The 13,843-nt window shown below is 35.2% G+C and overlaps 2 protein-coding genes and 2 long non-coding RNA genes across 5 annotated transcripts; 1 reads left to right on the top strand and 3 right to left on the bottom strand.

The window, feature by feature from the left end:
• Positions 1–950: 950 nt before the first annotated feature.
• On the bottom strand, positions 951–2,138 carry LOC124203525. The gene is made up of 6 exons (XM_046600199.1): positions 1,879–2,138; positions 1,678–1,743; positions 1,554–1,613; positions 1,414–1,479; positions 1,198–1,302; positions 951–1,138 (listed from the first exon to the last, which is right to left on the bottom strand). Exons 1-6 carry the CDS (start codon positions 1,928–1,930, stop codon positions 951–953), a joined length of 537 nt encoding a protein of 178 aa, XP_046456155.1. The 5' UTR covers positions 1,931–2,138.
• A 316-nt stretch (positions 2,139–2,454) lies between these two features.
• On the bottom strand, positions 2,455–7,297 carry LOC124203524 (myosin heavy chain, cardiac muscle isoform-like). Its single transcript, XM_046600198.1, has 21 exons — positions 7,194–7,297; positions 5,477–7,080; positions 5,301–5,417; positions 5,120–5,206; positions 4,982–5,044; positions 4,826–4,921; positions 4,638–4,745; positions 4,507–4,569; positions 4,358–4,453; positions 4,165–4,272; positions 4,030–4,092; positions 3,877–3,972; positions 3,704–3,790; positions 3,567–3,629; positions 3,408–3,503; positions 3,220–3,327; positions 3,076–3,138; positions 2,923–3,018; positions 2,730–2,837; positions 2,595–2,657; positions 2,455–2,537 (listed from the first exon to the last, which is right to left on the bottom strand). The coding sequence occupies exons 2-21, from the start codon at positions 7,068–7,070 to the stop codon at positions 2,455–2,457; spliced, it is 3,258 nt and encodes a 1,085-aa protein (XP_046456154.1). The 5' UTR covers positions 7,071–7,080; positions 7,194–7,297.
• A 1,173-nt stretch (positions 7,298–8,470) lies between these two features.
• On the top strand, positions 8,471–11,018 carry LOC124205956. Of its 2 annotated transcripts, XR_006879520.1 has the most exons (5): positions 8,471–8,618; positions 8,692–8,841; positions 9,699–9,893; positions 9,968–10,057; positions 10,328–11,018. It is a non-coding gene; the product is annotated as an uncharacterized LOC124205956 (long non-coding RNA). The 2 variants fall into 2 exon arrangements; XR_006879521.1 differs by lacking the exons at positions 8,471–8,618; positions 8,692–8,841 and adding an exon at positions 9,260–9,553.
• A 155-nt stretch (positions 11,019–11,173) lies between these two features.
• LOC124205955 lies at positions 11,174–11,996 on the bottom strand. The gene is made up of 3 exons (XR_006879519.1): positions 11,873–11,996; positions 11,648–11,788; positions 11,174–11,558 (listed from the first exon to the last, which is right to left on the bottom strand). It is a non-coding gene; the product is annotated as an uncharacterized LOC124205955 (long non-coding RNA).
• Between the last annotated feature and the right edge of the window lie 1,847 nt (positions 11,997–13,843).

Genomic DNA, 13,843 nt, shown 5'->3' with positions numbered 1-13,843 from the left:
TGACACATTTTTTGAAGAATTTTAATCCGTAAATGAATTAGATGCTATTGAATTTTCTTCCACTTCTAGTCCGACCGTCATTCTGTAAATCTGGCAATCGAAATCTTTTTTTTACTTGTCGCGTCCGCACTTTGAACAAATGAACTTTTTCCCATTTCCATATTAACCGCCACAGCCTTGCATTTTGTTAATCTGGCAATCAATATCGTTTTTTTTTTCTTGTCGCGTCTTTATTTTTGCAGATAGAAAAAAGAAAATTGTTTCGTATTTTGGTGTATCTAATAAGTCTATTTGTATACATGCAGTAAAATTTTTGCAAAGAAATTCCACCCGTTAATGAATTAGAATCAAAGAAATTATCTACCATTCCCCCTTAATTACAAAATAAACTCAAAAGAAAAATGTTAGGGTTCGACGATTATTTTGCGCATTTTGGATGTTCAACACCAAATCTCAAAGGGAGGCGACAATTTCCTCCTCCAACATGAAACCCGTGAAATGGGTGTAGTGGTCACTGCTGTCAAGCAAATAAACCCCTGTTGACATGCCATCAATCTGCACCCAAACTCGATCGCCTAATTTCAAGTTCAGCGTTGACTGTAGGGTCAACGGACTCCATTGATTCTCGACGTTGTTTGCCTCTTCAACCCTACCCAATCCGATTCGAACCCCGTTCAAATAAAGACCAACATATAAATAAATATAAATGGATGATGAAGCTGGGAATCGCGCCAGTCCCGTGAATGAAAAGAAATAAGTTCCCCGTCGCGGTGCCATGAATACTCCCGTTCGTAAATTCATGGCATTTCCATCGTTTACTCGCTCCAAATCGAACGGAATCGGAGTGGCCGTTTTGTTAAAAGAAGAACTTTTCTGGACGTAGAAATGGACGGGCGCTGATTTGACGTCGGCGTATCCGATCCATTTCTGTTTGTCTGTAAACAAAAGAATTAGACAAACAATAACAAGTAAACTTGATACGTCGTACCATTTCCATTAGAATAAAAGTCACAGTAAACCGTTTCCATCTTCTTCGATCCTTTCACCAAAAAGAACCCGTTGATTTTCTGCCCCATTCGCCTCAGATCCTCACATGAAGTTGGCATTATTCTAATGTTAACTATTTCATCCTCTCTGGCTGTTAAATTCAAATTATTTTTAACTTATAATTGAAAACAACAAAACAATATAATTTACCATTTAATTTGGTCGTCAAATCCGCAATGATGGACTTCGTGCCGCTCAATTCCGATCTCGCTAAGGCCAAATTTGTTGTTGTAGTTTCCAGCTTTTTTGAAGTTGCTGAACCATTTCATTCGATAAAATTAAAACATAATATAAATCTTAAATTTATAAAAATAAATTATGCCTTGCAATTAAGTAATATTTTGAATAATAATGAAATAGGCCTACCATTTAAATTTATTGTTAATTCGTTGACGGTTTTGCTGAATTCGACCCTCGTTTTCTTCAACTCATCTGAGCCATTTTATTTCATGAAATTAACTGATAAATATGAGTTATACTTAAAGTTATTTAAAAATAAATTATGCCTCTTAGTTCTTTTCCTAAATTGCTCAGATCCGACGTTGAGGCCTTGTAACTTGAAGTTTCTAAACCATTCCATTTGATTATATTAAAATCATTTATATTTAAATAAATATCTACGTATTTTACCTCTCAGCTCATTTCTCAGTTTGCCTTCGGTGGTTTTTAGTTCGTGACCTAATTGTTGCGAATTTGCTACGCAATCACAGAAAACAAAATTAATTTGCTATTAATTATTTTTCAGTCATTACGTACATGAATTTAAAAATGGAATTGTAAGGATGAAAGGTGTACATTTTAAAAAATATATTTAGAATCATATTGATATACCATTTAAATTTGTTGATAATTCGCTGAAAGTTTTACGAACATCGGATCTCATTTTCGTCAATTCCTCTTTAGTCTCTTTCTTCTCCAGTTCAATTTTAATTTGCGTCAGTTCCTGCTTACTTCCTGCGTGTAACAAGAAACCCAAAGAAGAACATTCCCAATTTCCAAAATGCAGAAAAATTTTAGCAAACAAAAGAATATATTAATGCATTTTTATAAGGAAAACATTTTTAATTTTGTTATTTCTGGTTTTAATTCGGATGTACCTTTGAGCTCCAATAACAAATTTCCAACGCTCATCTTCATTTCTGGTAGTTCTATCTCAGTCGCAAAATTTATAAATAGTAAAAGTATGATATTTAGCATTTAAAAAATTTAATAATGAATTTATTTTTAATACCAAAGAATACCTATTATTTTTTTGGATAAAACATCAACGGTTTTCTTGAAATCGGCATTCGTTTTTTCTATTTCGTTATTAGTTTTCACTATAGTGCCTGTGTGCAATCACGTCTTTACGTGTGATTAACTGCTAGTTTTTGTCTAATTTACAATTAATTGAAAATACCTTCTAATTTAAAAGCAAAATCGCTTCTCGTGTTGTTCACTCTTCACGTTAGTCAGTTCGATATTCGTTTGCGCCAAGTTCATTACAGTCTCTAAAATTATTTATTTATTTTTCATAGTTAAATGTTTCGAGGCAACGATCGATTTACCTTTAAGTCCCGCTGAGAATTTTCCGGTGATGATTTTTATTTCTGCCAATTCTTTTTGAGTTACTTTAAAAAAAGGTTTTTTTATATTTTCATTTTTGTTTAAACTTTTCAATAGGAACTTTAGTAATGAAATACCATTTAGTTTTACTGTTAAATCATCGACTTTTTTGTCCCCCATTTCACTGTAATCAGTAGTCGTTTTCTCGAAATCGATTTTGGTTTTCATCAACTCAATTCTAGTACCTGTGTGTAACCCCAACATAACATATTACTAATATTGAGTTCCCTGACAAGTTAGCAGTTTAAATTCAACAATAACTCAAAATACCTTCTAATTTATTAGCCAAATCGATTCTCGTGTCGGTAAAATCCCTTTTCACGTTATTCAGTTCGGTATCCGTTTTCGCCAGGTTTATCACACTTTCTGCAATTATTTCTTCTTTATTCGTTAGTCAAAAATTTCAAGCAAGCATCGATTTACCTTGATGTTCCATTAACAAATTTTCTGTGATGATTTTCATTTCCCCTATTTTTTTTTGAGTCGCTATATAAAAAAAGTTTTTTTGGGGGGGGGGGGGGTTTACGTTTTTACCTTCAAATTTTTCAATTTATAATAATGAAATACCATTCAGTTGTACTGTTAAATCATCGACAGCTTTGACCGTCATTTTACTTAAATCAGTAGTCAATTTCTCCAAATCGATTTTGGTTTTCACCAACTCAATCCTAGTACCTGTGTGTAATCACAACATATTTATGATGAATTCCCTGTCAAGTTACCAGTGTGAATTCAGCAATAATTCAGAATAATACCTTCTATTTTACTAGCCAAATCGATTTTCGTATTGGTCAAATCATTTTTCACGTTATTCAGTTCAATTTCCGTTTTCCCAAGGTGTATCACAGTTTCTGCAATTAATTAAAGTTTATTATTCATTAGTAAAAGGTTGAGAGGAAATATCAATTTTATACCTGCAAGTACCGTTGAAAAATTTCCGGTGGTGATTTTCATTTCTGTCAATCCTTTTTGGGTCACTTAAAAAAAGGTTTTATATACATTTGGTTTTTTTGTTTCAAATTTTTCAATAGAGGGTTTAGTAATAAAGTACCATTTAACTTTACTATTAAATCGTCGACGGTTTTGGCCGTCGTTTTCTCCAAGTCAATTTTGGTTTGCACCAACTCAATCCTAGTCCCTGTGTGTAATAAAAACATATTTACGTAGAATTCCCCGTCAAGTTTCCAGTGGCAATTCAACAGTAATGACAATTATTCTGAATACCTTCTAATTTATTAATCAAATCCATTCTCGTGTTTGTTAAATCACTCTTCACGTAAGTCAGTTCGGTATTCGTTTGCGCCAAGTTCATTACAGTCTCTAAAATTATTTATTTATTTTTCATAGTTAAATGTTTCGAGGCAACGATCGATTTACCTTCAAGTTCCGCTGAGAAATTTCCGGTGATGATTTTTATTTCTGCCAATTCTTTTTGAGTTACTTTAAAAAAAAGGGTTTTTATATTTTCATTTTTGTTTAAACTTTTCAATAGGAACTTTAGTAATGAAATACCATTTAGTTTTACTGTTAAATCATCGACTTTTTTGTCCGTCATTTCACTGTAATCAGCAGTCCTTTTCTCGAAATCGATTTTGGTTTTCATCAACTCAATTCTAGTACCTGTGTGTAACCACAACATAACATATTACTAATATTGAGTCCCCTGACAAGTTAGCAGTTTAAATTCAACAATAATTCAAAATACCTTCCAATTTATTAGCCAAATCGATTCTCGTGTCGGTAAAATCACTTTTCACGTTATTCAGTTCGGAATCCGTTTTCGCCAGGTTTATCACACTTTTGCAATTATTTCTTTATTCGTTAGTCAAAAATTTCAAGCAAGCATCGATTTACCTTGATGTTCCATTAACAAATTTTCTGTGATGATTTTCATTTCCCCTAATTCTTTTTGAGTCGCTTTATAAAAAAAGTTTTTTTGGGGGGGTTTTTACCTTAACATTTTTCAATGTATAATAATGAAATACCATTTAGTTTTACTGTTAAATCATCGACAGCTTTGACCGCCATTTTACTTAAATCAGTAGTCAATTTCTCCAAATCGATTTTGGTTTTCACCAACTCAATCCTAGTACCTGTGTGTAATCACAACATATTTATGATGAATTCCTTGTCAAGTTACCAGTGTGAATTCAGCAATAATTCAGAATAATACCTTCTATTTTACTAGCCAAATCGATTTTCGTATTGGTCAAATCATTTTTCGCGTTATTCAGTTCAATGTCCGTTTTCCCAAGGTATATCACAGTTTCTGCAATTAATTAAAGTTTATTATTCACTAGTAAAAGGTTGCGAGGAAAGATTAATTTACCTGCAAGTACCGTTGACAAATTTCCGGTGGTGATTTTCATTTCTGTCAATCCTTTTTGAGTCACTTAAAAAAAAATGTTTTATTTACATTTGGTTTTTTGTTTCAAATTTTTCAATAGAGGCTTTAGTAATAAAGTACCATTTAACTTTACTATTAAATCGTCGACGGTTTTGACCGTCGTTTTCTCCAAGTCAATTTTGGTTTTCACCAATTCATTCATAGTCCCTGTGTGTAATAAAAACATTTATTATACGTTGATTTTCCAGTGGAAATTTCAATAGTAATGACAATAATTCTGCATACCAGTACCATACCTTACCTTCTAATTTATTAATCAAATCCATTCTCGTGTTGCCTAAATCACCCTTCACGTTAAACAGTTCAGTATTGGTTTTCGCCAAGTTCATAGTAGTTGTTTTTAAGAGTTCTTTAGTTTCTACAATGTGATTACATTTATTTGTTTAATTATTAAAAATAAATTTTTTAATTAAAAACCTTTTAGTTCGTCCTTTATATTTTCCCATTCGTTGACGACATTGAATTCTGCGTGTTCCAGAAATTTGATTGGCGCCGACAGTTCGGCGTTCGAGTAACGGAGAAGGACGTTGCGATCCTGAAACGATTGATGAGATCCGCGATATTTGGCCAAATTTATTCTGGCGAGTTTCATGGGTTTGGGTACGAATTTGTCTCCATCCCAAAGGACGTGGTCTCTACTTTCTTGTAATAACTTTGCCACGTCTTCCTTCAAAATTTCGTTCCGCCGTGAACTATCAGATTCGTTTGACATTTTCTCTGAAATTTTTGAAATTATTCCGTCTATGTCAGCCCAATTGTTTGAGTTGTAATTGTGCTGGATTCTTTCTTTATTCTCAGAATTTAGATTTTGCTCATCCAACTGGTTCTTTGCAAGTTGGCATTTCTCGATTCGATTGCGGCTGAATTGTTCTTCTTCCGTTGATTCAATTTCATTTTCACCTGCATTTTCCGATTGACTTACAGGTTGAATTTCTTCCTCTTGTCTTGTCTCCTCGTTTTTATCACTCGAAGTTAGCATTTCCATTAATACCGATTGCCTGTCCTCTTCTTCAAACATATCCGCCAATTTCTTTTGAGTTTCAGTGTCCAGTTTCTTGATGATTTCATTCAATGTTTTCGTCGTTTTGTCCGGCCGGTAATTGTCTTCATTCCAGAAAACAGAGTCCCACATTTTGTCGCATTGTTCTTTGATAGTCGTCCTGGACGTGACTAGCAAATCCTTTAAAATATTTAAAATTTGAGTTTCCGTTTCTGGAGTCACGACCTCGGATTCGTCAAATGTATCCATTCGGATGTTAGTAGTCGTTTCCGTCAACATTTTCTTTTCGTCGTTGGCTGTCAGAAAAATCTCTTTTATCTTTTTAAATTTCTGTAAAAGAGCAGTTACCATTTGACCGGAAATGACGCTGTCGATGGTGATGGACGTATGTTTGGTTTGCGACGTCTGCGATGACAAACTGTAGAGGAGTTTGAAATGGTCGAATTGTTCGGGATTAGATCGCATTTCATTGGCCAGTCCGTCGCAGACTTTCTGGTCATAACACGACAGAGAAAGCTTCAGGGTCTTACTCTTGTCATAATTCGCCCACACTGGCGATAAAGAATAATCTACTGAAGGTCTTTTGCTGGCAAGAATGACATTCTCCAACGGAATAATTTTCACGTTATCAGGTTGTATTCCTTTATCGATGGATTTGAACAGATGTTTCACAACTTCATTCTGGACTTTTTCGTTCCACATTTCAATGCGGAATCTCATCTCTGGTTGCTTCGTGACGTTGTTGTATACACTAACAGCGCTTTTGTGGTCCAAAATCGCAATTGGAGAGTAGAAATACTTTTTCTCGCTAGTTTTCGTCGCCTTGTGATTGTGGGCGTGTTCATAAATGTCAATGAGAAAATTGCCGTACTCCATGGAACTTAACGCATCCGGTGAGATTTGGAGTTTCGCCCAAGAAGAGGAAACGCCAGGGTCGATTGATTGGCAATTGCAGCAAGTGTCAAAAGCCCAAAAGATGGTGAGGATAGACCTCATCGGAATTTTCGCCATTTTCAATCAACTGGAATAAAGATTTGTGTTCCAATTAAAATTAAATTGAAAATAACAGTATTTTTCTATTCCATTTCATGAAAATAAATAAAATGTAAATTTAATAGGTATAAAAGGCCTAACTTGCCGCATATGCTGATGAGATGAGGATGGATACGGAGACTAATTTTAATTTTACCGACAAGCCTGTCGACGAATATTTCAAACTGAATAGGAACTGTCACCATTTATTGCGTATTTATACATGATTGAAGACACACACTCGAATTGGGTTTTTCCAGACTTTCGCCATTGCATATGTGTGTTTACGCGCGATTATAAAGTTCAACATAATGTTGTCGGCGATTGTAAATAATAAAGAGAAGTATAATTTTATACTTGGTGATTGGTTGATACTGGGTCGAGGCCGGTCGAAGTGGAACATACCCATTCCGGATATACAAACATAGATAAATATGAATTCAGACTCATTCGAATTGGGTTTTCCCGAGTCTTGCCAGTGCATGTGCAAGATTGTCGACTGTGTTGTGTTCGCGTGATGGATGGATATAAACAGACGTGTAATTTGATATGTATGCAGGTCGAAGCAGAACGTATAACCATTCTGGATGTGCAGCAAATTTGTTATATTTTTAAGCGATATTCAGAAACAAAATAGCCGAAAAGAGAAGAGAGATTCTGAATGCAACAAACTCTATATACTAAAATCATTAATTAAACATATACTAAGAGCATTGATTAAAATCAAGAAGAATACAAAGTTACGACCGGTTACGACAAGAGAAATATCTAGAAATTTGGCCAAGTCGTTCAAAAAAGCAGAACAGAAAGTTAAACTTGTTTAGTTTAATTTCCATCATCAACCCTGATAAAGAAGCAAAAGTTACTAAATTGAAGGCTTTTATCGAAAGTTCTCGGACTAAGGTTTTAAGACTAAGGTTATTAGTCTCAGTCTTATGAAGATCTTCACGTCCGGCTAATATTACAGAGTTTAGAAATGCTTCGACGTTGAGGGAAATGTATTCCTTAAGGACCTCGAATATTCTGGTAAACGCTACTACCCGTTAATTACGGGACCCATTTTTTAAGTTTACTCACGTTTTTCGTTTTGAAGTAGGCCCTACGTGTGAAACATTCTTTAACTTCTGTTTAGTTTTACACAACTACTAAGAAGTCTAAACACGCGACAATGCTTTGATTCCATCTTTCAAGATGCGAGTCAAGCGACCAATCAGCGGTGCAATGAATGGGTTGTGTTTTTGTGTATCAAGCGTGATTCGTGAAAGTGTTCTATATCGGTATATCCTCATGTCAACTCATCTTTACCAGCAAGTTGGAGACCTCAAAATGCACCTGGCTCTAGCTTTTTTTATACCAAGGAATCTGTCGGCTGTCACTAGGTGGCTAAAATATGTCCACCAGGTAGCGCAGTGTCTCCGTGACTCATAATCAGCGTTCAGCGACGAAATTTCCGCCATTATCCATTTGTTTCCAAGTCTTACTTCTCACCATGCCGTGTGTTTTTACATTTTCCAGCAAGTTAAAAAGGTAATTGCTCTATTCTGTTTTGACTTTCTTAAGGCTTTCCTTACTGAATGCGTTTTTATGTGTTAATTTGCAGGTATAATCTATCCTTTAATTTGCACTTGGCCAAATCATCTGATCGCGTGGCCTGAAACTTCTGTCATGCTCCTGTGTATTTTTCCGAAATTTCGTCCATTACTAGGGCTGTACGTCACATCCCATATGGAAAAAAGTGGCAGAAATAGAAGTAATTATGTTTATACATTTTCCCACTGTATATTTAGTTAGTGGATTAGCATAGATTCTTGAAGAACTTTCAATTCTTAGTCAACAAAGCTTCATTTTTGAGATGGTGTGACATAGTTATTCTCTATTTTACGTATTTTTACGATCTTATTTTTGCCTTGCTTGCAATGATTTCCTAGAGGAGAAAAATTTACTGCCCAATTGTCTGTTTTGACGGTTCCATCTAACCATTTACAAATTGCCTTAGATATTAGATACCCTAACAAGAGGGTGTTGTTCATTCACGTCAAACTCCAAAAATAGTAACAGATAATCAACAGTTAAAAAATTGTAGTTTTAACTACCAGTTCATTTGGGGTCCTTCGGGATCCTTCGGGATCCTTTGGGATCCTTCATTTGCAGCTTCCTGATTTAGGTGGTAATTAAAAATAAAACAGCTGCTGTATGTGAGGCGTCTTCTTCCACATGTCACACTTTTATCAATATTTTCCGTTTCTACGGTAATGAATTTTTTCAAGTAGGATTAACAGTCAGATGAAGTCTGAGCTTCTTTGTTGCAGTCCAATTTTCATATGGATTTGTTGAAGCCAGCCAGTGGAAGGTGTGATATTGAGATGTTCAGTCGTTGTTGCTGGTGCTCTCCTGAAGTGTAAAAGAGCTATATGCTTCAAGTCTTATGGGATATCATGTCTGAATCAATGCTGGACCCAAATGTATGTTAGTTTTAAGTTGATATTGGGATTCAGTATTTTTTCTGATGTTTTAACCAATTTTATCATGAAGCAGAAGTAAAAGAGCCTGGGCAGACAAGGAAAAAGATGTTGTAATTAGTGGAATTTTAAAATTTCTTGTTACCAGGTGGTGATCGACAAAGGAGCCACAACCCACAAGGCAGTGTAGGATGACTGTGATGGATGATGAAGCTGTTAACCTTTTATTTGATTGAAAGAGTTTGAACCTGTTCGACCGTGTGAGATAATTGTACCTACATTACGACTAATCAGACTGAAAATGATTGTCATTTTCTCCAAAGTGCAGTTGCTTTCTGCAAAGGTACTCGACTCTTCTCTTTGTTTGTTATGATAACTTTTTTATAGTCATAGTTAATCATTGATTCTTAACCATAGGTGAATCTTTTCTTGTATTTTGAGAACACAGCACGTGGTCACATTTAGCTATTAATCAAAGGCACTTGCTACCGGAATTCTCCACAAACGGTAATTCTTTCTTAACATTGTCTTTAGTAAGGGATTATTAGTTATACTAAGGTAAATAATGATTATTAAATCAGTCAATTTCTAAAACAGATTCCATTAATTATTAGCGATTTTAAATCACTTAATTGCTCTTGATTCATTTAAATTATAATTCCACTGAAATTTTACAGAATTTTGCCAAAAGTATCTGAATTTTCCCTGCTGGTTTATTTGACAAATGTGTATGCTTGACGACAATGTATATATAATAAATATTTTGTCTTTTGATAGGATTTGTCAGCCAGGTTAAGTTGAAGCTGTTTGCTGTTGCCGTCTTATGCTGAACATTTTTACTTGACATCTTGCTGCTTTCTGACTGCATAAATTGGAAAGCTGCCTGTTTTGCACATTTACAACAGCTTGTTAGTTGTTTTTGCTTCATATTTTTTTTTGTTTCATAGGTTTTCCACCGTGTTGATGTTTGACGGATGACTGAAATTGCCTGTGGTGTTGCAGTCCAATGGTGTGTCTGCCTGTTCCATGGTTTAATTAGAACAAACAAAATCGAATTTACGATGTTGGTCATTTTCCGATTTTGTTTAGTGTACTCATTAAGTTTGTTTTTGTCGCATTGCAAGTAATTTGAGCAATGTGTTTGTTTTCGCGTCTTCGCAGCAGAAATTATCATGTCTTAGGTCTACTTGGAATGGTGAATGATTTGTGAGTTGTGACATGCAGATTTGAGACAAGTTCATATGATGCATTTAGTTGTATGTTACTAGAATGTGCACACAAAATTAATGTGAGGGAAGTATATTATGAACTGTAAACGCTCTAAAACGCACGGAAGGTGGAATTGTTGAATAAGTTAAGCTATCTAGGTTAAGTAAAAATGCGCCCATTTTAATATGTATAATAAATGTTAAGAAAATTTCGACGTGGAAATAAAAATTGTAACCATTAATAATTATAATCCATTATTTCATCCTATATTATATCATAACGGTATTAACTATAATGTGCAATTTTTCTGCAATTCAAAATTTCCAATCAATGTACCCTATTTCCCATCAAACTGATTAAATATCATATAAAATTTGTTATTAAAAAATTCCTATACGAACCTGTTTTACAAAAAAAAAATCATTTTACTCTATTGTACAATACAAAACCTGCCCTGATTGAATGCGGACAGTAAACTAAATAGTGCGAGGCCAGTTTTACTGGGAAGATGTGGTCATGGTAAGATTCCTGGTTAAATTCTCATATTAAGAGTGTCATGACCCTCCCAAAAGTTTTTCTCGGATCATGCACCTTCCAAGGCCCCGTTCGACCAGAGCCCTCCCCTCCTCCTGCTTTTCACAGCGGATGAGTGACCACCGGCGGGCGTTGGTTAGTGGTTAGTTAAGGAAACAGGGCCACAGAAAAGAAGGGAGCCTGATATGCACAAGTCTACACAAATTATCAGTCTTCAATTCCAGCAATCTCTTGTCAGTTTCCAAAACAGAGGAGAGGGATTAACCTGAAAGGAGAGTATATTTAATTATTTAGATTTTCAAACCATATATTGTAGTGACAGAAAGCAAAATACCTCAAATCTATCAATCTTACATTGTCCTCCTAAATTAGAACTAAGTGGCGATTACCACAAAATCTTAAGGGGCAGTATTTTCTTGTTGTTGTGCCGCAAAATAGATAGCAGCAAAGAATTGGATCTGGCGAAGGCATCAATAGCTTGAAGATATACAAAATCTTGACAGGGAAAAGTTCATGTGAACATTATAAACCTTAAAGAACAAAGAAAGAACACCAGATAAATTTTAGTAAAATAACTACCTTGCAACAGAAATTGTTTAGCTTCAGAAGACATAGCTTGCCAACTTGCATTATTGGATTAGACAATTTTATTTGTCACGAGCACCTAGTTGGTCAGGTACACGAAAACTTCAGCTGAAATTATCTGAACACATTTAGTCAAGAATGAGTAAGAATCATTAGCTAAAGATTGTGTTATCAGTTACTTAAATTTGTTTAATTGTTTTGAAGGAACTTTTGAAAGTTACGACTTGTAATGTCCATGGTAAATTGGTAATGTCGGACATGGCATGTATGTGCGACTGTGATTGGGCAACTAACATAAGATTTAAAACTCATTACTAGATGTCGCCACTGTCGTTCTTGTTGTTCCTACGTCCCCTATGTCATGAAACGAGACGAAATGGGCGAAACAAATTGTGCTATATACCTCTATTCCTGTGATTTCAAATACCAAATTGAACTTCGTATCTTATGTAAGTTTATCTTGACCTAGTTTCCTTATTTTTCTATTATACCAACTTATTTCTTCAAATTTTAGATGCTTAGCTACTGTCAGTCATCCCAACAAGTTGACTTAGCACTCAGTCATTTCCCATGGTCCATTAGATCCTCATTCTGTCAAAAGCCTAAAGCTCATGTTTGAAGCACACACATAGTGGAATAAAAATGTCCGGGGATAAGGCATTTTCCCATTACTGCTACCACACCAACGTCAGATGCCTTACTAAATCATCACCCATATGATAAAGGTAAGCGTCAATATCACCTATCACCATGCTACTGCAATACTTCATGACAATTTCTTTAGTGCAGGAAATTTATCTCAACTTGAGGAGTAATGCTGTTGGTTGCTGTAATTCCATTATTACGGTTTTTCATCATGGCATTTCAGTGTGCTTCTTAGAAAAGGTAAAATTGATATGCTTTTTAAAATTTTTATATTTTCATTAATGTAACACATTTTTTTAACAGACGACGCAAGATCCCCACGGACATCCTTGAGCCAATGCTGGATTTTGTCCATGACAGAAGAGGGACTTCCACCAACGTTCTGCTCCATCCTTATCTTCAAGACGTACGCTCATCCAGCTTCACTGGTTCAGTGCTTCATATATGCTGGTAGCCTGCAACACAACTTTTCTTGCTTCACTGGCGAGTTGGATCACTTCAGTTGCTGTGACACACCTGCAGTCACTCACCACGGGATTATGGCCAGGTATCGGACAATTGACTTATTTTCGCAGATTATCTTCTAGTAATCTATTTGCGTTAAACTCTCTGTCTGTGTAATAATTTCAAAATCAGGCCCTTCTTGCGCACTTAAGTGTTACTCAGATGTGTTATTTGTTTCTAACGCTAGATGGCTTTTCGATAATTTTAGCTGTCAAAACAGTCAGTTTCAGTTACTTTGCAAAAGCATCGGGAGCTATTTTGTGGAAATTTTTTAGTGAAAACTGACGATTACTATTCCACCAACAAAGCTCACTTGTTAAATTTTCGATATTTGCTTTTTTTTTTCTACTTCCGGTTTGCTCATTTCAGTCAGTAGTTCAGTAAATATTCATCTGACGTACAAAAAAACCACATATTCGTGATCCTCGTCAAATTTGTGGTAAAGTTCATGTTTTGTTTTGTACGTTTTCGTACTTCCGGTTTTGAGAATTTTCCTGATGCATAGAATTTATTTTCATGTGATCATGACAACGATCTATCGATAAAATGTGAACGATATGATAATACATTTAAGAGAATTAAAACATGGAGAGTGAAAAAATGGAGAGATGGAGTAACTACAATACGCAATTACAGCACATGTCACATATCCACTTCGATTACACTTACACGACACGATTTCATTAAGTTCATACAGTTTGAGTACTGGAGCTATCCTTTTGCGGGCCCCAGTAGGCCTTCATCCCCGTCAGCTGCGTGGATGGTCCCACGTCAATGGTTAAGGCGCTATCGCTTACTTCCGGTCTGGTTCCGGAA

The sequence above is a fragment of the Daphnia pulex genome, chromosome 10, assembly GCF_021134715.1.
Source record: "Daphnia pulex isolate KAP4 chromosome 10, ASM2113471v1".
NCBI classification, from domain to species: Eukaryota; Metazoa; Arthropoda; class Branchiopoda; order Diplostraca; family Daphniidae; genus Daphnia; species Daphnia pulex.
This window is presented reverse-complemented; position numbering and strand designations above follow the sequence as displayed.

Bases quoted from the DNA above. Each gene is read 5' to 3' on its own strand.
- LOC124203525 (XM_046600199.1), bottom strand. From the start codon at position 1,930: ATGAGATCCGATGTTCGTAAAACTTTCAGCGAATTATCAACAAATTTA. The intron at 1,744-1,878 runs GTATATCAATAT...GTGATTGCGTAG, and splicing joins ATTATCAACAAATTTAAATG to CAAATTCGCAACAATTAGGT. The intron at 1,480-1,553 runs GCATAATTTATT...AAAATGGCTCAG, and splicing joins TTTAGGAAAAGAACTAAGAG to ATGAGTTGAAGAAAACGAGG.
- LOC124203524 (XM_046600198.1), bottom strand. From the start codon at position 7,070: ATGGCGAAAATTCCGATGAGGTCTATCCTCACCATCTTTTGGGCTTTT. The intron at 4,746-4,825 runs GTATTATTCTGA...GATTACACACAG, and splicing joins TTTGGCTAGTAAAATAGAAG to GTACTAGGATTGAGTTGGTG. The intron at 3,328-3,407 runs GTATTATTCTGA...GATTACACACAG, and splicing joins TTTGGCTAGTAAAATAGAAG to GTACTAGGATTGAGTTGGTG.